This window comes from Grus americana, chromosome 10, assembly GCF_028858705.1.
Source record: "Grus americana isolate bGruAme1 chromosome 10, bGruAme1.mat, whole genome shotgun sequence".
Classification (NCBI taxonomy): domain Eukaryota; kingdom Metazoa; phylum Chordata; class Aves; order Gruiformes; family Gruidae; genus Grus; species Grus americana.
Window position 1 is genome coordinate 15,553,686 of NC_072861.1, and position 24,288 is coordinate 15,577,973.

The 24,288-nt window shown below is 51.2% G+C and overlaps 2 protein-coding genes across 3 annotated transcripts in view; one reads left to right on the plus strand and one right to left on the minus strand.

The window, feature by feature from the left end:
• Positions 1–11,410, plus strand: POLG (DNA polymerase gamma, catalytic subunit). 2 transcript variants are annotated; one of them, XM_054836915.1, is made up of 23 exons: positions 1–40; positions 542–1,195; positions 1,511–1,706; positions 2,159–2,326; positions 2,573–2,719; positions 2,923–3,002; positions 3,470–3,652; positions 3,783–3,946; positions 4,163–4,286; positions 4,357–4,581; positions 4,722–4,842; positions 5,032–5,103; positions 5,214–5,339; positions 5,576–5,736; positions 5,858–5,911; positions 6,009–6,126; positions 6,598–6,733; positions 6,850–7,096; positions 7,191–7,313; positions 7,598–7,769; positions 8,030–8,238; positions 9,333–9,493; positions 10,580–11,410. In XM_054836915.1, the coding sequence occupies exons 2-23, from the start codon at positions 603–605 to the stop codon at positions 10,639–10,641; spliced, it is 3,642 nt and encodes a 1,213-aa protein (XP_054692890.1). In that variant the 5' UTR covers positions 1–40; positions 542–602; the 3' UTR covers positions 10,642–11,410. The 2 variants fall into 2 exon arrangements, with proteins under 2 accessions (XP_054692890.1, XP_054692891.1); XM_054836916.1 differs by having other exon boundaries at positions 5,217–5,339.
• Positions 10,954–24,288, minus strand: part of FANCI (FA complementation group I) — a 24,370-nt gene continuing 11,035 nt past the window's right edge. The window contains exons 18-37 of the mRNA XM_054836914.1: positions 24,160–24,228; positions 22,839–22,940; positions 21,856–22,035; positions 21,640–21,761; positions 21,076–21,240; positions 20,343–20,522; positions 18,853–19,016; positions 18,379–18,455; positions 17,806–17,922; positions 17,014–17,065; positions 16,289–16,416; positions 16,087–16,155; positions 15,871–15,958; positions 15,380–15,564; positions 14,708–14,764; positions 14,568–14,627; positions 13,743–13,829; positions 12,636–12,731; positions 11,933–12,058; positions 10,954–11,090 (exon numbers count right to left, since the gene is read on the minus strand). Coding sequence (XP_054692889.1) covers positions 11,025–11,090; positions 11,933–12,058; positions 12,636–12,731; positions 13,743–13,829; positions 14,568–14,627; positions 14,708–14,764; positions 15,380–15,564; positions 15,871–15,958; positions 16,087–16,155; positions 16,289–16,416; positions 17,014–17,065; positions 17,806–17,922; positions 18,379–18,455; positions 18,853–19,016; positions 20,343–20,522; positions 21,076–21,240; positions 21,640–21,761; positions 21,856–22,035; positions 22,839–22,940; positions 24,160–24,228 — 2,190 coding nt within the window. The 3' untranslated portion in view covers positions 10,954–11,024. The remainder of the gene's footprint in view (positions 11,091–11,932; positions 12,059–12,635; positions 12,732–13,742; positions 13,830–14,567; positions 14,628–14,707; positions 14,765–15,379; positions 15,565–15,870; positions 15,959–16,086; positions 16,156–16,288; positions 16,417–17,013; positions 17,066–17,805; positions 17,923–18,378; positions 18,456–18,852; positions 19,017–20,342; positions 20,523–21,075; positions 21,241–21,639; positions 21,762–21,855; positions 22,036–22,838; positions 22,941–24,159; positions 24,229–24,288) is intronic.

Sequence of the window (24,288 nt, forward strand, 5' to 3'; positions counted from 1 at the left end):
TCCGGCCCAGGCCCGGGTGGCGCGCGCCGAGATCAGGAAGGTGCGTGGGGTGTGCACGGCTGTGTAAGGGGTGTGCACGGCTGTGTAAGGGTTGCACGCGGCTGTGTAAGGGTGTACACGGCTGTGTAAGGGTGTACACAGCTGTGTAAGGGTTGCACGGTTGTGTAAGGGGTGTGCGCGGCTGTGTAAGGGTTGCACGGTTGTGTGAGGGGTGTGCACGGCTGCGTAAGAGGTGCATGCTTGCGAGGGGAGTGCACGGCTACGGGGTGTGCGTGCGCGCGTAGTTATGGGGGCTGTGCAAGACTTCGGGGTACTGTGCACGACTACGGGGGGTGTGTGTGTGCGCGGCTGCAGGGGTTGCATGCATGCCGGGGTGTGTGTGCACGGCTGCGGGGGGGGGGGGTGGTGCATTCCTCGGGAAGGTGCATTCCTGCAGGGAGGGTTTGCACGGCTGCGGGGGCGTGGGCGGTCAGGGCTGCCCCGCAGTGGGGCTGAGCGGGCGGTGCTGAGCTCGCCCCTCGCTGTTGCTCTCTCCCTGCAGCTGCGGTCGCCCGGGGGGAGCAGCCCGTGCTGCAAGTGCATCCCCAGAACGGGGGGGGGAGATGAAGCGCTTGCTCTGGAGGAGATCAGCGAGGGGCTGCACTGCAGCCCGCGGCACCAGGCCCTGGCGATGCACCTCCAGCTCCTCCTCCAGCCGCCCGCTGCCGGAGGACCCGAGCCAGGAACCTGCCGAGGGGCAGCGGCGCATGAACCCCCTCAACATCCAGATGCTGTCCAGGACCCTCCATGAGCAGATCTTCCGCGGGGCCCAGGTACGCTACTCAGCGGCGGAGATCCAGAGGAGCGTGAAGCACCTGCAACGCCACGACCTGTGGGGCAAGGAAACCTCCACGCTGCCCGACGTGGACCTGCAGCTACCCCGCATGTACGGGGACAACATCGACGAGCATTTTCGCCTCCTGGCGCAGAAGCAGAGCTTGCCCTACCTGGAGGCGGCCAACGAGCTGCTGCAGTGTGAGCTGCCCCCCGTGCCCTCGCAGTGGGCATGGCAGCTCGGCTGGACGCGCTATGGCCCCGATGGGCAAGCGGAAACCGTTGACTTCCCGAAGGAGCGGGCGGTGGTGTTGGACGTGGAGGTGTGCGTGGCTGATGGCCACTGCCCAACGCTGGCCGTGGCGGTCTCTCCACATGCCTGGTGAGATGTGGTGCTGGCGGTGACGCATGGGGTTGTGGTGGGGGGAGGACAGCTTTGGGAAGGATGGGGATGCTCTCGAGCGGAGCCTCTTCCTGCAAACTACCACTGGCTTGCAGGGAAAACAGCAAAACCCCAAAGTGCGGCTCTGGGACCTGCAACGTGTCTGAGTTAGCGAGCGCAGCGCTCCCGGGGTCAGTTGCCTCCATCCCATGCGTGGGATCCTGCTCAGCACCCCACGTCACAGCTGGTGCTTTTGGTCCCAGGAGCCCCTACTTTATTTTTTACAGCTGTGGGGGTGCTGCCTGTCCTCCACAGGTACTCGTGGTGCAGCAAGCGGCTGCTGGAGCAGCGGTACTCCTGGTCCAGCCACCTCACCCTGGCTGACCTCATTCCCCTGGAGAGCCCAGCTGGCGCTGGCTGTGCTGGGAAGCAGGACTGGCCAGAGAGAGTGGTGGTGGGGCACAACGTGGCCTTTGACCGGGCGTTCATCAAAGAGCAGTACCTCATCCAGGTAATCCACAGTGCCATTGCTTCGTGCCAGCAGCTGCTGTTTGTTACCAGGATAGTTGTTTGCGTTGGCTTTTCAGGGTTATTTTGGCAGATGCTGTTCTGCAGAGATACCCCAGGGTTGTGCTCGCCTTGTCCTGCAGAACGGGTTGAGGTTGAATGCCTTTAGAGAGGGATACTCTTGCACCCCATAAGGTTGCTGGAGGCTGCAGAGTTGCAGCTGGGGACATGGCAGGAGCCTTTGAGCAGCTGACAGCCTGCATTGGGGGTGCTCTTGGCTCTCAAAAGAGGGGTGCTGGGAGGCAAAGCTTTGCCTTGACAAAAGCAGCCCAAGCAGAGGACTTGCAGCTCTGTAACACAGGGCAGTGCTTGCCGGCAGCTGCAGGATGTTTGGCAGCATGTTTTTCCACCAGCACATCTCAAAACACCTCTCCTCTCTCCCCCGATGTGTCCCAGGGCTCCCGGGTGCGTTTCCTGGACACCATGAGCATGCACATGGCCATCTCGGGGCTGACGGGCTTCCAGCGCAGCCTCTGGATGGCTGCCAAGCACGGCAAGAGGAAGGGAATGCAGCAGGTCAAGCAGCACATAAAGAAAACACGCAGCAAAACGGAGGGGCCAGCTGTGAGTAAGGGAGCTGAGCCACTGCAGTGGCGTGGGTGGCAGGGGACCATTTGCTCCTGTACCGGGACCATCTGCTCCCGTACTGGCACAGTAGGAGCTGTTGGAGCAGCTCTGCTGGGTGAATCTCTCCCAGCACCTTTCAGATGAGGTGGCCTTGGTTTCAAATGGAGCAGCAGCACGCTTCACCCCTCCTGACCTCAGCCGTGGCCAGCCCTTGTCCTGTCTGACACTCCCCGTCGTTCTCAGGTCACTTCGTGGGACTGGGTGCACGTCAGCAGCATCAACAATCTGGCGGACGTGCATGCGCTGTACGTCGGGGGGGAGCCGCTGGAGAAGGAGGCGCGGGAGCTCTTTGTGAAGGGGACTATGGCCGACGTCAGGAGTAACTTCCAGGTGCAGGATGGGCAGTGGGAGCTGGAGATGGGAGCGGGGTGGGAGCAGCTGCTGGGCGAGTTTCCATTTTGCTGCCTTTTCTTGTGAGGGCTCTGGGTGTGCGTGGGGCTGTGACATCCCCCAGCCTTCTGTAGCTCTGGTGCCTTGCCCCGTGCTGGCAGGGGTTGGCTGCTTTGCCTGCTCTCACCTGCCTCTGCCCCCAGGACCTGATGTCCTACTGTGCCCGCGATGTCCAGGCCACTCACGAGGTGTTTCAGGAGCAGCTGCCGCTCTTCATGGAGAGGTGAGAGCTGCTGAGCTCTGCCCGGTGTTGGCTGTGGTCTTGGCTGGCCGCAGGGAGGATTGCAGTCCATCTGGGGATGGGATGTGGCCCTTCTTGTCCTTGGGGTGGTGGTGGGAGGTTGGGGGGGGCCCTGAACCCCATTTCAGAAGGGAGCTCAGACTCCCCATCTGCAGGTGGGAAGGAATAAATGACAGCACAGCGTGGCTGGAGGAAGTGAGCAGACTTAGCGAGGCAGATCAGAGCGACACAGCTTTGGGGTTAGTGCACGGGGTTGTTGTTAGGGCAGCAGTTTATGTGCAGGGCAGGCAGAGGTACAGGGATCCTCACAGGTTTAGGGGAAGAGCACTGGGGGTTGTGCAGGGCTGGGAAACTCTAGGTGAAGACACGTTCGTGTCTGTCATAGTCTGGTGCTCCCAGGGCAAATCCTTTCCAGTAGACATCTAATTCCTCGCTGCTTTGGGCTCTAGGTGCCCCCACCCTGTGACATTTGCGGGGATGCTGGAGATGGGGGTGTCCTACCTGCCGGTCAATGGGAACTGGAAGAGGTACCTAGATGATGCTCAGGGCATCTACGAGGAGCTGCAGAAGGAGATGAAGAAGTCCCTGATGAACCTGGCCAATGATGCCTGCCAGCTGCTGCATGAGGACAGGTACCCGTGGGCTAGGGGTGCAGGTCCTGCCGCTCGCAGGACAGAGACCAGATGCTGGGTGGCTGTGGGGGCTGCGGGCAGGTGCTGGGGACAGGAGCAAAGCTGTGCTGTGACAATGGTGTGTCGGTAGGTACAAGGATGACCCCTGGCTCTGGGATCTTGAATGGGACACTCAGGAGTTTAAGCAGAAGAAGAATCCAGGGAAGAAGAAGAAGAAGAAGGATCAGGACAGGAACAGCAAAGCCTCCACAGTGGCAGCAGGCACAGACGGGTCCGTGCAGGAGTTGCAGGAAGGTGAGTGTGGGTGGTTCCTGGGGACAAGGGATGCTCGAGGGACGTCTTCCCGTAGGCGAGCAGAAGGGATACAGTTCATTGGCGCTGGCAGGGTGAAGCATCGCTGGCCTGTGTCCCCGTGCTGGGGTGCGTGGTGGGGGGGCTGGCGCCAGGTCCCCATCCCCGGTGGGGCAGCATGGAGGGCTCTTTGCCAGCCAGTCCTCCTTTCCCCACCAGACCCTGGTCCCCCTGGTGAGGATGAAGAGCTGAGAGCCCCTGCGAGCCGGGTCTGCCTGGAGCGTCTGAAGGAGACGGTTGCACTGCAACCCAAGAGACTCCAGCACCTGCCGGGCCACCCGGGGTGAGTCGGGGACCCTGGGTGTCCCCAGGGGTTGCCCTGCACTCTCTGACCCATCCTTGCTGCTCCCCAGCTGGTACCGCAAGCTGTGCCTGCGCCTGGAGGAGGCAGGGTGGGTGCCGGGACCCAGCCTCATCAGCTTGCAGATGAGGGTGACCCCGAAGCTGATGCGCCTGGCCTGGGACGGCTTCCCCCTCCATTACTCTGAGAAGCATGGCTGGGGCTACCTGGTGCCTGGGCGGCAGGACAATTTGCCCGCAGTCCCCTTGGAGGATGAGGGCCCTCCCTGCCCGCACAGGTAAGGGGGATGTAGCAGGGTGCCGAGCTGGGGTCTGCCTCATGGCGGGGTTCAGGAGCTCCCCAGGACCCTGCCCTGGCGTTGCCCAGGAGCCTCAGCTCCTGTCGTGGGTGCGTGAGCCCTGCCCTCTCCCCTGCCAGGGTGATCGAGTACCTGTACAGGCAGCACTGCCTGGAGAGAGGCAAGGAGCAGCCCCCGGGGCCGGAGCCTGCCATGGAGGATGAGCTGCTGGTGATGGACGGCAGCACGATGTGGCAGAAGGTGAAGGAAGGGACGGAGGGTCCCTCGGTGGGAGGGAGATGTGGGACTGGGCTTATTCCCATGCACGTGCAAAAACCAGCCCTGTGCATGGCTCCAGGGACTGGAAGTAAGGCATTTCCTTTAGTAAGTATTAAATCGCTGGAGAAGTGGTGTTTGACCCGGCTTCCCTTTGGTCCCTCTGTGCTGCAGGTTGAGGAGCTGAGCCAGCTGGAGGTGGACACGGAGGAGAAAATGGGCAGAGCAGACCAGAGCGTGGCACAGGTAAAGGGGGGTTCCTGTGGGATGGGGTGGCAGATCGGTCTCTTCTTCCTTGATTTCCCCCTCCCACTGTGCCACGGGTTCTTCCCGGCATCACCTCACATCATTGGTAGCAGGAAGAGATGATTGAGCTGTGCGAGCTGGTGGAGGCAAGGAGCCAGCCCTCGTACCACTACGGCAACGGTCCCTACAACGATGTCAACATCCCTGGGTGCTGGTTCTTCAAGCTGCCTCACAAGGCAAGTTGGGTGCTCCTGGGGGCTTCCTGGCCACCCCGCATCCCAGCTCCCCCAGTCCTGCTGCACAGCTGTGTCACCTCACCTGTCACTCCGGTGCTGTAGCACTCCTGGGACCCCTGTGATCTTGTCCTGTGGGATAGGGTGGTGGAAAGGCATCTCTAGCTGGGATAGGAGGATGCACAGAGCTTTACTGATGTCAGGTGGTGGTGTGCTGAGCACCTCTCTTACTGCTAAAGGATGGGAATGCTAACAACGTGGGAAGCCCTTTTGCCAAGGATTTCCTGCCCCAGATGGAGGACGGCACCCTGCGGGCTGCTGTGGGCCGCACCCACGGGACCAGAGCCCTCGAGATTAACAAAATGATCTCGTTTTGGCGGAACGCTCACAAGCGGATCAGGTGAGCAGCTGCCTTCAGCTGAATCACAACATCCCTGCGGGTAGAGGCTGCATTGCAGCTGGGGAAGGTCGTGCAGGCACAGAAGGGGCTCAGCATCTTGCCTGCCATGTGTCCCCCCCAGTTCCCAGATGGTGGTGTGGCTGAAGAAAGGGGAGCTGCCTCGCGTGGTGACCAGGTAAGGGGAGGAACGGCCCCAGCTGGGACCATGGTCCCCTCTCTGCTGCTCCGGGAGGGCTCTTGCAGGATGATGCTCAGCCTCCCCTCTGTCCCAGGCACCCTGACTATAATGAGGAGGATGATTACGGAGCCATCCTGCCGCAGGTGGTGACCGCGGGCACCATCACCCGCCGGGCGGTGGAGCCCACATGGCTGACAGCCAGCAACGCCCGGGTATGGCTGCACTCGGGTCCTTGCGGGGGTGTTTTGGGGCATTCTCTGTGTGTTTTGGACTGGTGGGAGCAGCCTGGGTTGGAAATAGGAGTTGGGGCTGGATGCTAGGGTTTGAGGTGGCAGGGCTGGTGCTGGGGCTCTTCTCTTGCTCATGTGCTTTGACTCTGGGAGAGGGGAAGGAATCAGCAGAGGCTCCTGAGCTTCAAAATTTGGTGAAAGGAGAAGAAAACACTGAAGCGCCGGTTTCTGTCCTTCCCTAAGTTCCTTTCTTCTGTGCTAGAGGAGCCCCGGTGGAGTAACCAAGTGATCAATGCCCCACGTGTGCATTAAACTCAGTTTTGACTGTCAGAGTTTAGGGCATGGGGAGCGCCGTGCCGGCACACCACGGCTGGGGGAGGAAGGCTGCTCCCTGCTGCTGAGCAGGAGAGGGAGGTGCAGGGCTTGCGCTGAGCTGGGCATCGTGTCCCGCAGGCTGACCGGGTGGGCAGCGAGCTGAAAGCCATGGTCCAGGTGCCGCCTGGCTACTCCATGGTGGGTGCGGATGTGGATTCCCAGGAGCTCTGGATAGCCGCCATCCTCGGTGAGGCACAGTTTGCCGGCATGCACGGTGAGCCGGGGCTGCGCCCACAGGGAATCCGTGGGTTTGCTGGGTAGTGGGGTGACGCCTCCCTCCGCCCCGAGCCTGGTCCTGTTTGGTGTCCAACTCCTGCTCCCCTCCGTCAGGCTGCACAGCCTTCGGCTGGATGACTCTGCAGGGAAAGAAGAGCAACGCGACAGACCTGCACAGCAAGACGGCCGCCACGGTGGGCATCAGCCGGGAGCACGCCAAGGTCTTCAACTATGGGCGCATCTACGGGGCCGGGCAGCCCTTCGCTGAGCGGCTGCTGATGCAGTTCAACCATCGGCTGACGCAGCAGCAGGCGCGCGAGAAGGCTCAGCAGATGTATGCGGTCACCAAGGGTGTCCGGAGGTGGGTGCTGCCTGGGGAGGTGGAGGGTGAGTGGGGACAGGGATGGCGGTGGTGTCCCACAGGACCTGGGTGTGGGTCACTCTTCCCCCCACAGGTTTCATCTCTCTGAGGAGGGGGAGTGGCTGCTGAAGGAGCTGGACCTGGCTGTGGACAGGGCAGAGGATGGATCCGTGTCAGCCCAGGATGTCCAGCAGCTCCAGAGAGAAGCCATGAAAAGGTGAGAAGCTCCGACCCTGCACGGCTCTGGTGGCATCAGGGTGTGAGGCAGAGAAGGGAGACAGGGCTGGATGGTGCAGATCCTCCCTCCCTGCTGTCCCAGGGCTGAGTCCGTTTGATCTGGGGGTTCCCAGTCTTTCCCAGTCTCTCCCAATAAGCAATTAGCAGCAGGAGGCTGCAGGGGCTTATTCAGCTGCCCCAAACCAGGAGGGAGTGTTGAGGGTCTCAAACGGGGCCCGCAGCCTCATCCCACACTTCCAGCAAACTTCCCCTCTGCCCCGCCAGGTCCCGGAGGAAGAAGAAGTGGGATGTGGTGGAGCACCGAGTGTGGGCTGGAGGCACCGAGTCTGAGATGTTCAACAAGCTGGAGAGCATTGCCTTATCCCCGTCCCCGCAGACCCCGGTGCTGGGCTGTCACATCAGCAGGGCCCTGGAGCCCGCCGTGGCCAAGGGGGAGGTGAGGATGGGCCTCTGTGCTGCTGAGCTCTCGGCTTTGCTGGTCTCTGAAATGGAAGTTCAGCCCTTCTTAGGTGGCGGAGACGCAGTATGCTCTTGGAGCCATGAAGCAGCCCATTGCCCCTGTTCTTTATTTGCATGCCATCAACAAAACCCAACAACCCTGAATTTAACAGGCTTCTCCCAGGAGGTCTCTTGTATCAGTACGAGGCCCTGGACCCTGCTGCTCCCGTAGCATCCATCTGTGTTTCCTTCCACCAGTTTCTGACCAGCAGAGTGAACTGGGTGGTGCAGAGCTCAGCCGTTGACTACCTGCACCTCATGCTGGTCGCCATGAAGTGGCTCTTCGAGGAGTTCGACATCAATGGGCGCTTCTGCATCAGCATCCACGATGAGGTGCGCTACCTGGTCCAGCAGCAGGATCGCTACCGGGCAGCCCTGGCTCTGCAGATCACCAACCTCCTCACGCGGTGAGATGTGGCAGCTGTGGTGTCTCTGGGGGATGAGTGCCAATGCCTCTGGGTTAGGACAGGGCAAGCTCAGGGGACTGGGGTGACACAAAGGGGTCGTTATCTTTGCTTGCAGCAAGCTGGTGCAGAGGAGTTTTCTTCTGCTCAAGGGAAGTTGGCAGCGCTGGAGGTTGCAGTTCCTTCATGTGTGACTCGGGTGGCTATAAACGGAGCTCAGCTTCGATTTCCAGGGATGATGTTTTGGCAAGAGGGGGATATAGTCAGCTTTTGGCTCCTGCAGAGATGGGGCCAATCGTTCCACTTTGCTGGGACGCGAGCGCCTCGCTTCCCGTTCCCTTCAGGTGGCAGCAGCCTTTGGGCTTGATTGAGCAGCCAAGAGCCTGAAATGTCCCAGCCCTCATCTCCCCTCTGCCTTCAGGGGACAGCAAGGGGCATGGCTCGTTGTCTCTGTAGCAAGCACCAGTGCTACTGCCCTTTCCACAGCGTGGGATGTTCCCGCTGTTTTCCTGCCCCATGCACAGTTAAGCTCAGCGTAAAAAGCTCCTGCCCTCAAAAGGCTCCCTTTGAGCCAGCTCTGGCACAGCCAGCTTTGCCAAATCCCCTTCCCGGTGCTGTGGGGTACGTGGTTATACCAGAACTGGCCAAAGCCGGGCTGTTTCCTTTTGCACTGAGGCAGGGATACAGCAAACAGCCTTTCTGTGCCGGTGCGGCAGGCGCAGCAGGGGCAGGCGCCCTGACGTTCACGCCTTTGTGCCAGCTCCTGTGAGCACAGGGCTTCCTGCTGGGAAAATCCAGCATCGGCTCTGCCCGCGAGGATTAGCCAGCAGCAAAGGGCTGGGTCCTTCCTTTCTTCCGCAGAGGCTCAATGTACTGTTCCTCTGTTCCTCGCATGTCCACTTCAGCAATACTTGACCTTCCTGCTACCCAGTAGTTAAAAAGCACCTTGGCTTCCAGCTGCTGGGTGACATGGGTGCACAGCAACCTGTTAGTGATGGCTGGCCAGTATTTTGTGGAGCTGTGGCTGGTCAGAGCCAGGTGTGACAAGGCTAAGGGTGATGTTTAGCACTGTCCCACCTGGTCTCTTGTTCTTCCAGGTGCATGTTTGCCTACAAACTGGGCCTCCAGGATCTGCCACAGTCAGTGGCTTTCTTCAGTGCAGTGGATGTTGACCAGTGCTTAAGGAAAGAGGTGACCATGAACTGTGTGACGCCATCAAATCCAACCGGCATGGAGAAGAAATATGGCATCCCTCAAGGTGAGCGGTGTCCGTGCAAGCTAACCCCGTGCTCCCCTCTGCACAAGCCTCCCCAGCTTAGGCAGAGCATTTGGCCTAAGCAGCTCTGTACAGCAGCGGTACCTTGCAAGCCCCTTGCTTCCCCACCCATTGCCTGGCCTGCAGGGCAACAGCCACCCTGGTGCCCACCCTACTCTGTCTCTCGCTTTCCTTTTACACTCCCCAAGTAGTTTGTGCTGCTGCTGCTTCCAAATATTCCTGACAGGGATGAGCTGGACCCGGCTTTGTTATCCCACGCACGTTTGCTTTGTGCCTCTTGGAGAAGAGGCCCCCCCCCCCCCCCGCCACGTGCTTTTAACACAGTCCAAGATTGAATTGTTCCCTCACTGAAATGAGGTGCCTCAATGACCTTGTGTATTTTGATTTTTCCAGGCTCAGGTGCTTTCTCTCTGTCCCCACTCCCCCTTAGCTTCCCCAGCAATCCCAAGGCCTACAGTTGTCCCTAGCTGCACTCAATATAACCCTCTAACTACTGCAAGCAAACATTTAACTCTTGGCCGGGAGCTGCTTTAAACAGCTCCTCCTTGATGTGTGGCAGCATTTTCCCAGATAAGGAGAAGAACCTGCCCTCGGGTTTGTTCTCTCAGTCATTGGACATCTCAGACACTCCACCCTTCAGTAGCCTTTATTAGGAGTCTTACAGGCAAAGGGTGCTTTTAGAAACAGGATTTGTGTTCTGGGGCAAAAAGGCTACTTCTGATCTCACCAAGAACAAGGCAAATTAAACAAGTGCATCGCATCAGGGCCAGCAAAAACGTAACAGCAAAACCAGCTTCACCAGAGGAAGCTGTCATGTCTCTGCTTCTCAGGAGCTGCACACAGCAGCAAGCTTCAGCTCCAAGGTAGAACAGCTCATGTTTCCAGCTTCTTACTGGTGCTGGTTCCTGCGTTCACACCGCCACACAAAACAGAAGTTTGAATAAATTTAGGGCTTTTTGTGCTACGTGCTCTGAACTAAAGTAAATCATGACCATCAGTCCTCTTATGTTACACAGTCTCTGAGTGTACTGCAGAATGCAGGGAACTGATTGTCCCATTGTCTTCCAGGAGAAGCACTGGATATATATCAGCTAATTGAAATAACCAAAGGTTCGCTGGAGAAGAAGTGATGACGCTAGAGTGCCAGAATGACAATTGTCCAGAGAGCGTGCCAGAGCCTGGGTGTCCTTTCAGAAGGAGAACTTTTGACAGGGTCTAATCCCGGTCACTCTGTTTCCTTTTTGCTGTAAGAAGGAATGTTCCTGGGGAAGAAGATTTTGATAGCAGCACATTCAAATAGCAGAGGTGCTTCTGAGGACAGCAACCACCTGTAAAACCTGAGACAGGGGCCAGAGTCGCTGCTTGCACACCCATGGGCACAAAGGAAGAAATCATAAGTATTTGGCGAGAGAAACAACAAACCATCGTCTCCATACACGCAGTTCTCCAAGACCAAGGCGAGTCTGCCACAGAACAGGCACTGTGGGAGGAGGCAGCAGCGGCAACCCTAGCTTTATTTTTTTCGCTGTCTTTTCTTTTTGGGTTCCTGGTTCTCATCTGTCTGCTCTGTGGTGCTGCTCTGGAGAGGGAGGGAGAGAGTAGCAGTATAGGGTGTGATTGTTTTTGTCTGGTTAGTGTGAGGAATGTTTACCTAAAACAAGAAACCAGATATGCAGAACAGGATTCAGCTCTTTATCCTGCCTAACAAAATGACCTGAATATGGCGCTCTTCTCACCCACTGAGGCTTTCCCCATGGACACCCCTCAATTCATGCTGGAACTTAGACCACAGGTTATGAATGGCACAGGACAGGGACTGTTTGTGCTGGGGTTTGGCTTGTTGAAACACTCAGGAAAATATGGACAGAAGCATCAATAAAAACCTGGACAATCAGCAAAGTAGTTTGTTGGTTTGTTTTGTTTTTTTTTTTTTTTTTATCCAGCACAGGCTGCGCTACCTTCTAGTAGAGGAGATGGGTGTGAGGAGAAGGATGCCTTGCAGAGTTTGCCCTGCCAGCTGTTTATCTACAAAAGTTAGCCTGGATGCAAAACCACTTTGCATCATGCTGCAAAGGTCTGATTGTGGCCAGCCATTAGGTCCTCAGGGGTAACACTGATAGACCTCTCTGCTTGCTGAGGCAAACAACAAGGCCTTACGAGCAGCCTCACTTCCCTAAGACCAGAGGTACAGGCAATTGGTGCATGGAAATAAAGGTCAGTCGAGGCAGAAGGCTGGAGTGTAGGAGATGTGAGCCAGACTAACTGTTCACACCTTCCTATCAGCTTAGTCTTAAAGTGAGAGCTAACCCAGGGAAGACAAACTGCCCTAATTTCACATATACCTGCACAGCCCACAAACAAATACAATTGGCTTCAAAAGAGGGGGAAACCTGTTGATAAAAGCAGCTAATGAGTTCTGACCTGGTCATTGTCTGGCTCATTTTCAGCATCCTCTGTGTTATGCTCCTGCAGCACGCTGTCTAGCATAGATGCATTGATGCGGAAGTCCCGGGAGGTGCTTAGCTTCATATATTGCATCAGGTTCACCTGCAGCAACCAAGGTGAAACCAGGGGGAGAGGATATTATGCCATTAGCATCTTAGTTTAGTTCGCTACCCTGCCTAGTCCTTTGCACAGCACTGGGACCAAGTCCATCACAGTAATAATGCAGACTGAAGCAAAAGGTAGGTGAAAAAGCACCTGCCCCCATGCAATCCAGTGGCCTGTTTGTGTTTTCGTAAAAGCCCAGTGATTACCAGTTACTCTCACTCTCATGTAGTACCTCACTGTGGTACATTTCTCTCCTGCTTATGAAACAGGCTGGGGGAGAGGGGTGAGGAAAACTGGCATTAGGTGTGTGAGTTTCTGCTCAACCAGAAACAGTATGACGTTAGGTCGCAGACAGTACTGCCATTGACGCCTCCTGGTATCAGTGTAACAGCAATTCTGTAGCGGTGGGCCAGGAGCTTGGGCAAAGGCTGAGAGAGGTGCAAGGTTCTTACACCTTCCTCATTTGAGCATTAATACAGATGTTAAAAGGTGGACCCAGCAATAGCCCTCCACTGTGCCATTGATCCCCCTGTTCACTGAGTTCAGGTCACAGAAGGGCTCTGCTTTACATTACCTTTGATTTCTTGGAGAGATGGATAAGGAACTTCTCATATTGCTCTATTGCAAAAATCAGGTTTGGGATTGGCTTCGTGTCCCGAAGCACCTTGGCCTGAAATGCAGAAAGGAGTGTGACAAGTCAGATTGGGAAGTGAACAATGACACTGTAGCATGACATGAAGACTGCAACACCTCCCAGTTTACAGAAGTGTCTTCAGTAGCCTTGCTCCATACCAGTCCAGCCCCAGCAAGCCTTGCCAGCTTGGGTACCGGTTTTAAATTGACTCCCATGACAGTTACTGTTTTGTACTCTGCCTGCAGTCCGCAGCCCTGATTGATAGGCCTGACAGCCATCAGAGCAAAACTTCCTCTGCTCCAGCTCTGCAAAGGCATCAGAAACATACACTTTCCATGCAATGAGGACATTGCTGTTTCACCATATTTTTGCCCTGTTTATTTACCATCACTGATGTTTGTTCCCCGTGGTGATAGAATGGCCCATTTCCATACACTCAGGGAACAACTAGGAAGATGATGCCTGTGGCTTTTAAACCCTTAACATCACAGGAATGTCTGGGATAACTGATGAGACAGAGGAAATGCTGGCTGGGAGCGCAAACAAAAGACAAAAGACCAGGAACCTGCCAGCTCGCTCGCTTGCTCGCAATCAAATCATCCATTCATTCTCAACTGCCTTACTTTACTGGAATTCACTACTATATCTTTAAATGTACTGATAAAATTAAGAAACACTTAAAACAGGGTGCCATATTGTTTCCAATAAATTAGCCCATTTCTGTAATTTCATAGCTTACCCCAAATAATAAAATATCAGACAAGACAGACGATGCAGACTTGACCTTTGTTTCATGTCTGTGAGCTTTGAGGCTGCATTTAGTGAAGGTAGCTTTTTTCAGGTGGGGTTTTTTTTTATTCTTTTGTTTGGTGTTTTTTTAGACTTTTCTCTGAAGTTAAGGTAGATTAAATTTGATTTTTACTTAAAGGCCCAAATAACAATTGGTCATTGGAGATCTATAGGAAGCCACCAGGTAAAATAAGCCTTGAGGTATGATCCCATGTTCAAATACAGCCCACGTTGTAATAAAGAGCAAGTCAATCTTACCATGACTGTGGAGAATGCAGCAGCTTCATCCTCTTTCTTCTTCTTTTTTTTCTCTTCTGCAAAGCTTAAGCTCTCGCTGTGGATGTTCTGAAGGAGGATGCCAAAAGATGTGGTGTTAGAGGATAAGCAGGGAAGAAAGGCCAGCCAAGTAAGGCCAGAGAAGTCTTTGCTTTGGCCAGCTAACAGCATTACCAGCTAGATAAGAGAAAGATAGTGATACAAGAAGGATGGAATTGGGGGGTAATCTCAAAAAAAAAAAAAAAGAAGGAAATAAAAACTAATTTTATAATTTATACATTCAGAACTATGTATGTGTGAGAAGTCCCCAGGAGTAGTAGCTCTGCACACCACTACACCTTCCCCAATATGCCACATCTGTTGTACAATTCCTGTGGTCCTCACTCAAGCACCCAATTCCTCTCCAAGCAGCTAAATCCCATCTTTGGCACTGCAGTCTTTGGCACCCACGTTACTTTACACTGTGACGACCGCAGTGTTGTTGACCTTTATTTGCCATTGTGGCTAACAGCAGTATTAATCTCATCCAAAAAAACCCCACATGAACAGAGGGAAAAAAACCAAACAACTAAAAACCAGGTCCCCAAATACTCTTCCTTCCCTGCTCAAGCAGAAATCAGCATGCTCTGTCCCAATGGTGCTGAAATGTCTTACACTATTATTTGACATAGTAAAGCTTGAACTATAAGAAACTCAAGTCACGTCAAGAAGATTAATAATCCCCAAAGGTGCCCATGTACTGCAGCTGATACACCACTCAGCATCAGATAGACTGACTGTGATTTTGCCAGTTAATCTAGGCCTTACCTGTACATAAGTAATGAATGAGTAACACTGGGGGGTCAAATGGGAACCTGAGAGCTTCACCTGCAGAGAAGCAGAGAAGTTGGTGTTACTCCCACCTCAAGGCAATGAGCCATTTCCTCCAGCAATTCGCTCACACTCACCAGCTTTTCTAGCCTTCCTGGAATCGTACTGGAGGTGCTGCGGCAAGCTTGGATGTACTGCAAGGAAAACAGAAGGAGAGTTTCTTCTAGGTACGCTGCTTCCAGGCAGGGCTCAAAACAGCTTGTCTAACGGCACAGTGGGGAGAGCAGGATTTGCAAGAACTATCCTCCCCCATGGCTTGCTGTATCCCAAACGCCATGTCTACATTCCAGAGCTGTGAGAGCGCCAAGGGAATTCACCAGCTTATCTCAAACTAGCTCCACTGGCCTGTTTTCATGGCCGACTCCCCCAGGTCTGATGCTTCAAGCCTTAGATGGGAATGAGTGGGAAGGGCAGGACTGAGAACATCACTAGTGTCATTCATTGTGGCACACAGCTGCACACAGAGGAACCTACAAGATACGCTGGAAAGAACCACTCCAAGCGATGCACAGTCAAATTCAGCTGAAGAGAAGTTTTCCTTTATCTCCACTGGTACAACTATCACTGCTCAGAAAGGTCATGAAACTGGGGGCGTGAAAGCCAACAGAATAAGGACTCAACTCCTGCAAGAGATCAACAGCCCAGTTCTGAGCGTAGCTGCTGCCAGGGGTCACTGTGAGCTTGCTGTAGCAGATGGGGAAAAAGTTTTTAGATCGCAGCCAGCCCACTGTCAGCAGAACAGCACTTACATGTTTGATGAGGGAGGTGAGAATTGCGTATGTCTTGCTGAGGCTTCTCAGCAGTGTGTCCACACAGCTCCCTGCAGGGAGTGCTGTCTGTACCAGCTCGTGATAAACTGTCAGTAGAGTTCCCAGCTGCAGAATGACACCTTTCTCCAGAGCCTGGGTTTGGTTTGATGCCTGAGAAGAGTCTTCTAGAAGAAAGAGATGGATACCTGGTGGATGCGTGTCTAATTAATCCAATTATGCAGGTGGGAGGCACAAAAGACCACCTTTGTTTCTGGTGCACAAAGCACCAGCGTGGTACAAGAAAAACAGTCACTAGAGGGATTCTGTGACAACGCTTTCTGTCTTACATTGTTCATGTTGAACAAACTCAAGGGAGAGTTTAACCTGCCCTCAGATGATACTACCTCAAAATCCCAGAATATCTTTTTGCTCTCTATCTACATCTGTTTTTGACAAAGGTATAACAGTAAGAAATGGACCAGTTTTACTACCTGATGTGTCTGATCCCAGACTGGTGAGTTTCTTGATAAGCCAATCCACCTCTTCAAGGACCTTATCCACCTGACCCAGAACCAGCAGCTAAGACAGAAACACCAATAACAAAACAGATTCTTGGAGAAGTTTGGTACAACAGGAAACTACAAGCCACTTGTAGCAGAGTAGCCCTGGACAATACAGGTTGTTCCACACACACTATTTTGACTCACACAGACAGTAGGAGCTGCAGTCTTGGCATTCACTATGGCAAAATGGGACCGACTCTCCACTTCTACATCCTGGTCGGAGGACAGAAAACAAATTCGGGTGAGTAAAGCTTTAGCTGCTGTTACATAGTTTGCACCAGAGGTGCATTCGATTCTGCACTGACAGCACTAAGTGATGAAGAGTGAGGCTGCTTCTGCATCATACCTGATCTATGTCTCCCAGGCAAGCATGGATGTCTTGTGCGAGTTCACGCAGCAGACTGACAGGACTCCTGTACAGAACATGGACACTGAAGAGCAGAGACAGCAAACCCCTGCAGCAAGCGATATCCTCTGTGGGGAAGGGAAAAGAAAACAACACATTACTGGGTACAGAGCCCCCCTAGCTATTTAGGAATATCAGACATCCAGTGAAAGTCTCAGATTCAGTATGGATTTAACACTCTGCATTCCCAGAAATGATTCACAGTAGGTAAAAATCCCATCAAAACACTGCAGTTACAACAGTGGAGTTTACAACATTGGGCATCACATGTAATACTGCAAGGGGAAGTACAGCACACTGGAGCCCTCAATTCATAGAAAAATGATGACCAGAAGTACTGAAGCAATACAAACTCTGGCAAGAATAGTATCTTTCCAGAGTATAAATCCAGATTTGAGCAACAGATGTGCTAAATAACAAGGGAGACAAGTCAAGTAAGTGGCTGCTCTTTCTTCAGCAATGCTAATATTTATAGAGATGGAGTTTCACCCCTAATACTTTTGCTAATAACCATAATGTCATGGCAATCTGCCACGGAATGGGACGTGAATATATCTGTAACAAAAGAGGTAAAAGCAGGACAGACAACAGCAGAGCATCTAAGGGTCTAGTAACAGACCTGACACATCCATCACATCTAAACACGCTCCTTAAAGCTTACTTACCAAGAGCATTTTCTTTGCAAATTTTGACTGTCCAAGACAGGAATTGAAGGAACTGCATAAGGGGAGAAAAGATATTATGGCTTTGAAATAGAATTCAAAGCACAAAACTAATAATAAAAAAACCCACCACCCAAAAAAAACAAGCAAAGGGAGACCAGCAGAGTCCCCTTCTGGCAGAAAGGTACCCAGCCATGCTCTGTGAAGTTTCACAAGGGACACTTACCCTATCAACAAGTGAAAACCTGAGAATCAGGACAGGGGAATGGCTATACATTCCCTTGGACAGAGTAACAGCTCCATTTAATTTAAAATAAATGATGACTCCAGACTTTTGGCACGCTTTGAGTGCAGTCCCTAGCTTGTAAAAATGGGGCACCTCTAGTCCACTTCAGCAAATGCCTCCTTGCATGAAAGGAATTAGGCACTCAGCCAGCTTGGACTGGTGATAAGTCTGCTGGCTTTTTTTGGCTCTGTTCCCATGAGGAAGCCACATCACGTCTAGGCTCTGTTAGGAGTCCCTGCTCAGGTGAACAAGTCATTCAGACTCCAGGTGTCCAAAGGCAGGATCAGGAGTGGGAAGACAACTTGTTCTTAACTGTCCTTGTAGGCATTTGACAGGAGCGTGCTTGATAACATAACTAAAATGTCACTTTGACATGGTGTGGTCTGCAGGAGAAGGCAGAACATGCACACCTGTCAAAGCCCTCAGATGTCAACCCAGTCTGACAATTTTCTTCCCGCACCTACGGCTACTACACACATCCCTGCCACCGTGTGAAGGTTGTGAAGTACCTGCTGAGAGGATGGATCCAGGAGTTTGGACAAAGTGGAGAGAACTGTGATGAGTGACTGTGTTTCTCTGGAGTTGAAGTCATCTTCAGCACTGCTGAACTGGTTCACCAGGGACCTCTGATCATGGGAAGGAAAGAGTGTGCATGCTTGTTGCAGGGCCATTTTAAGAAGCAAATAACCAGAAGCTGCAGCAGATAAAGGAATCAGCAAAAAGGAGAATGACAAAGAATATAAAGAGAAGACTCTTCTAAAGAGCAAGTGCTGGTTTTTGTGATGAGTGCTTACATAGAGGCCCACATATGATTCAGAGTGACTTTTACAATACTCAGGTAAGTTTATGCTGCACTGAAGGACCTTATCGCTCTATAAATACATGTGCACTTCAATCCAGCTCTGCACAGTGCCCTGAAGAAGCTTTCCTTAGGGTTCAGAAACATTTCTGAACTGCCAGTGAATCAGTGTCACAGTGGCTATCGCATACTCAATCCTGTGGTCAAGTAACAGAGAGCTAGCAGCGTTTTCTGCCAGAATTACTGGTGCTTTGGAACACTTGCAGCACACAGTGGTACTTACCTGAAACTGTCGGATCTGGAAGGCAGCTTTCTCTGTGACATTAATATCCGTTTCTTCTGCGTCACCATCAGTAATATCTGGCAGAGACAGAGAGGTGCAGAAAAAAGCTAAATGCCAAGAGCAGAATATAGGATTTATTTCCAAAAGTGGGAAAGACTGCAACTGCTCACAGCTAGAGGAGGAATACAGACTGCAAAACTGTGGTGAGCACAAAAATGTGTTAAAGGCAAACTTCAAACAGACGAATGCTATATCAGACCCCAACCATCCTCTGCTGACAGGCTGAGCGCTCTATAAAAGCAGGTAAAGATATCTCTGGAACTTGCCTCTGGCATGAAAATCAATGCTACTAAGCCCACCTTGTTACTGAGAGACAAGGACCAGATCCCTCTACTTACGGATAAAGGTCCCTAACTGCCCACACACGGGCTGGAACACAAAGCCTGGAAAACAGAGCAGAATTGTACCAAGTACCCAGGGCTTGTAGAAACTGGGGTATCCTGGCAGCGTACAGCTGCTGCACCGTGTTGAAGATCCGGAGCAAACCTTCCAAGCACAGAAGTGAAATGCTTTTGCCCTTCTTCTTCCCTGAGTCTTCAACAACAGTGGGAATTGAAGTGTATCTCCAAAGCAGAACCCTAGGGGATGGGAGATGAGTTAACATCACATGCTCCAGTAAAGCTGGCTGCAGTGCAAGAACTAGAACAGGGCTAATCACAGATTCTGATCTTAGAATTATTTTAATATAACTAAACTGGAAGGTTTTTTTATTATAGGAAAGTGGAGGGAGAAGAGATCCATTTTTAAGAAGATCTTGTTTCAATGTCAGCAAAACAGCTACTGCATTCTTCCTGCACAGCTAAATAATTTAATTCTTTCCAGGTGCCAAGGGACCTTCCAATCCCATTTCAAGTCCATCTTTATACACTCATTTCTTCCACCTGGCTTTCCTTCTGTCTCAGACTCCCCAAACACTGACCACTGGTGTCAAATCTGTCAGTGACAAAAAGAGCTTTTCTCTTGGCAGTTTGAAGCTGTGAAATGTCAGATATCTCTATACGGCTCCTTATAAATAAAATCAGAAAGGTAAAGGCAGGCAAAGCAAAGTGAAAAGCTTTGAAGAAAGCAAAATTGTTTGACCCAAAGGAGACTTTTCTATTTGTAGGCAAACATCTTTTTCCTGCTCTCCTAAGCCCACTTCTTCCCTTTTTTGTTCCCTCTCCTTTCTTCTCATTAGTTCTGTCACCTGCACAGATGATCTTATTCTATTTCAATGTCCAATCACGCAAAACATGTAGCTCACATGTAGTCCTAATGACTGCAACAAAACCAGCCTCTATTCTTTGGGGGTGAGACACAAAACAGGCATTATTCATGGCAGGGGTAATTTGCATTTTGTGCTCTCTGCTGACCGGGATCTGAAAAGACCCCATGCAGATATGACCTAGATCCCAAAAGACACTTAGATGCTTAACATTCTTGGATTTCCAAAGGATTAGATGCATGAATGTCTTCAAGCATCTTGCAAAAGTCCTAAACAAATGTTTTCTAAAGCTTGTGTCCCTCTTACATTTGTCTTATATTGTAGCTAGGAATAAATTTTAACTTCATTGCATCCCAGAGGCCTCAACAATCCAGCCTGTAACCATCCTACCTGCTTTGTGACAATGAGTGATGAGCCAAAAGTCAGAAAGAGGCTGAAAAAGAGAGTTTGATGGTGTTTGGTTCTTCCAGGCCAAGTACTGTTATTAGAGCGGTATCACTCACTCTAGCACAGAAACTGTAGAGCCTCCACTTGATTTCTCAAGAGCAAAGAAAGGCAATGACCTCAACCCAGTAATAATAACAGTTTGAAACAGTTATAGTCTGCATTCTTCTTTCAAAACTCTACCTGAGAATCAAAAATCCCCAAAATGCATTGCTGCTTTCTAGGGCTGATGTCTTCACGTGCCACCGTGACTCACCGTGTGATTTTGCAGAGATTCTGAAACATCTTCTCAGGATTTTGTCCATCTGGTCCATCAGTTTGTCCTGTCTCCTCCAGCTGCTGCACCTTCTGCAGAGCTACACTGACGGCATAGCGCAGGAACTCTGTGCTGGAGCGCAGAACCGCTAGGCTGTCCTCATGGCTTTGGGCATTGTCCCTGGAGAATCAAGAGCACTGTCAGAAAATTGAAGATGCACTGAAAAAGCATGGACATAGCCTACGAGATTCAAAATCTAAATATGCATTTACAAACAAAATCACTAACTGAATTCAGGGAGGAAAAGACCCTTTGTTTGGTAGCTTGTAGTGAAGACTCAGAGGAGAGAGTTCCACCAGCCTTTCCAAGTACAGTAACAGACATGGTTTGAATTGATGTCTGGCTCTGTTCCATAGAGGAGTGGAGCTCAAACACTGGACTTTGTTGTCTGGGGAACAGCGCAGGACTGGAAGAGCAGAGACTCTTCAAGGTCTTACAAGTCATAAGCAAGGTCCAGGAAAGCTGTCTTGTCAACACCAGGGGTTGCACAGCTATGGTTCCTGCCTCGACTATAATGGTCTCCACACAACAAGTGCTGTTACCACGCATGCTTTGTACAGAAATTAAAATGCCTGTACTGCGTATGCAGTGCACAAGACAGCCAGCATGCAGACACCACAAAAGCAGCTTCTGAATAGACCTTAAAGCTTCTCCAGATATGACAGCTTCTCACCTGAACAGAGCTGTGAGCAGAGTAGACACAAAACCCATGGACAGGAAGCTCCGTGCAGTTTTGTTGCCCAAAGTAGATTTGTTCTTTCCAGCTTTCTCCTTCAGGATTTCAGAGAGTTTGTTGTAACATGTAAACAAGCCTAGGACATCCTCAAACCTGTTCTTACTGCAATGAAGTAGTAGAAAGCATTAACAGAGAAAATCCAGTCTTATAGTTTCCCATTTGAAGCTTCAGTTGCCAAATTATACAATGACACTTTCTAAATGATAAACTGATGACATATGACATCTCTCCACCTCCCTAACAGTGTATACCTCACCCACTCCTCCTTGACCTGCTCTTCTACAAAATGGCACATCTCCCACAACACCCCCCATTCAAAAAGAAGACATTCCCCAAAGTTCTGTGAATGTCTGTCCCGCAAGGCGCACACACTCAGAAAGCACTGTTCTGATTCTATGTTGGCACTATTATCTGGTGCTTGCAATGAGTGTGTCCTGTACTCCGAAGAACTAGGCACAGCATAGCACAGCTAGTGCTGGAGGGTAAGACTTGATGTTTTACCTGAAATTCCCTATGTTGAAATTGTACTCAATCAGGACCTCACAAATTCCCATCACCTGGATGGCATAGATGTTATTCTTTACACCGACACCAGAAGACAGAGAAAAATCTGCTGATTTATCCTAAGAGGTAAAGGAAACAAGGGAAAAATCTTTTTAAAACCTGACAAGAACTCAGTGTCCTCTTCCACTGTGTCAAACTGAAAATCTGATTTACCAGTTCAAAGTCTTCCAACTCGCTCTTGATCATGCGTCGTGTGACAGATTCTAGCATCTCTTCAAAGTTTTGCTCAAATCCCACATCCTCCTCCTCGTTGTCATCTTCAGCTCCTTGGCATAGATGCACAGTGCTCTTATACCAGGCGAGACAGTGCTGGATACAGCAGAGCAGATGGGCCTGAAGGAAGCAGGCACACAGTCACACTCAGCCTTCTAGCTGGAGGTCACTGGCAGAAGTGGACACAGGCTAGACTATTAGAGTTGGATGCAAAGAGCCATAGCTGCCTTTGGAGGTTAACCTGAGTCTCTAGAATATACCTCATTCCCAGAACGAGGGGATCTGTAATCCTACACGAACCCAGTTCTAGCTTCAGACAATGCTGTCTGCGTGAGAGTGCCTATACGGGATGTAAAGGCTTAACTCCCACTTGCTCCCTCCACTGCTGGAGGAGATGGAAAGGGAATTTCCAAAAGGGCTCTCACTCTAGCTGAAGTGTCTGCTCCCTTTCTGGTGGGCTACTGTAGCACAGCACAGAAGCTTCCTTAGGGGACAACAAGGTGATTAATTTGAATTTGTTCCCTCGGAAATCCAATCAGTTGTTGAGGTCTCATCTCCAACAATATCAAAGGAGCAAAATCAAAGGGCAGATTCTTCCCCCTGCTACACACACACTGCACGACTATTTTATGTGGAATTAAGTTGAAGGAGTTAAAAAAAACCCAGATTGAGCTCAATAGAGGATAACAGAACTACGCTGTTCCTAGAGCATTTTTCACACAGGTTCCCCAAACCACTTTGCTAACAGAGCTCTAATAGATAGCCTGAGGCAGGGGTGAGAAGCCCAGCTCTATTCATTAAAAGAATTGCTCCAGGCTAGAAGAGGCTGAAGAAACACAAGGTATTCAGCTCATGTAGCAGTACAACTAAAATGCTATGGAACAGATGAGCTTGCAGCTGTGGCCAGCCAATACAGCTCTTACCAGTGGTTCTTGCAGAAAGATTTGATCTCCTTGAGCCATAATACACCCCTCAAGTTTCAGTGGAGGCAGGAGGTCTGGCTGGGGCAAGTAATATTGCTTTATCTGTCACAGAAAACAAGAAATAAAAATAACCAGTTACTTGGTAACTGAGCCTCTTAGGTTGTTTCAATACAAAGTATGATAATCTTTGTACTCCATTCTACAGAGCAAAAACTGGCATGATGATAATGGGACTGTACATGTACCTAAGCCACGTCATCTGCCTATTAGTAATTAAAATCCCTTCTTGAGTTGCTCATGTACCTCTCAGCCAGGACACATCACTGACCTAAAACAAGTTTATCTGACCACTTGCTGTTGTGTTGCCTCAACACGCAACATCACCTGCACCTGATCGGCAGCGCTGCCCACTGCAGAAGTCACTGCTCCTGTTGCCCTGTCACCCGTACTGAATGCTTGGCCCTGTTACGGCACCCAGCTTCCTGGCCTGAGCGTGCACACAGTTATGGAGGCTAGACTTGGCACTAAAACAAATTCATGAGAGACCATGCTTGCACCAATTCCTGGCTGTTCGGCACACCACTGGAAGAAGATATGCTCTTGAGTACTTATATAGGATCAGAACTGAATAAGGAAAGTTATATATACAATGATGCAATTAAATTCTATACATTTACACCAAGTTCCCATTAAGTGCCCTCTGCTCTATTCCCAAAAGCTGCCTTGGCTCTGTTCATGTTCCCTTCTCAGACCCTATACTGTCATGGGAAAGCTGGAATTAGTCAGCATGAACTCTACAGATGATTAAAAGGAAGAAAATTACTTGTCTCAAAGAAAGCACAGCCTGTCCAATGGATTGAGGAAATGTGATTGTCTTGTTGCCATGAGCAACACTGTTGGGGGATGAGTTAATCCTCCTAGATCCTACATGGACTTGGTTATTCTCCCGATGGGAGGACAGCAATAATAATTACTGTGTCAGCACACATCCTTGGGGAAGTATGGGAGGGTAACTGCTGTGCACTGCTAAGGAACTGGGAGCGCACAAAGCGCATCTCAGAAATGAAGGGTTGGAAAGGTCTCCAAGAGATCCTTTCTCTTCCACCCTGTGACAGGATATGAACCAGTCTCCAGACCTAGTCTGCTCTCTCAGTATAGCAGGGTTTTGAACACCGCTTTATAGAAGTGCTGCAGGACTTAAACACATTTCTAGTGCAAGGGAGAACTATTTTCCCAATATTTAAACTGAATTGCTTGCTATACTGGTTGCAATGCAGAATTCTTAGGGTGTCTGCAGCCTTGCCATAGAGCAGTACTTTACCTGGGATAAGAGCGTTTCCATTATAGAGCTGGCCAGCTGGGAGTTCCTGCGAAGGACATCATAAAAGCCCTGATGACAGGAAGGAAGGACAAGTTGGCTTACACAACAAAGAAAATAAACCACATGCAT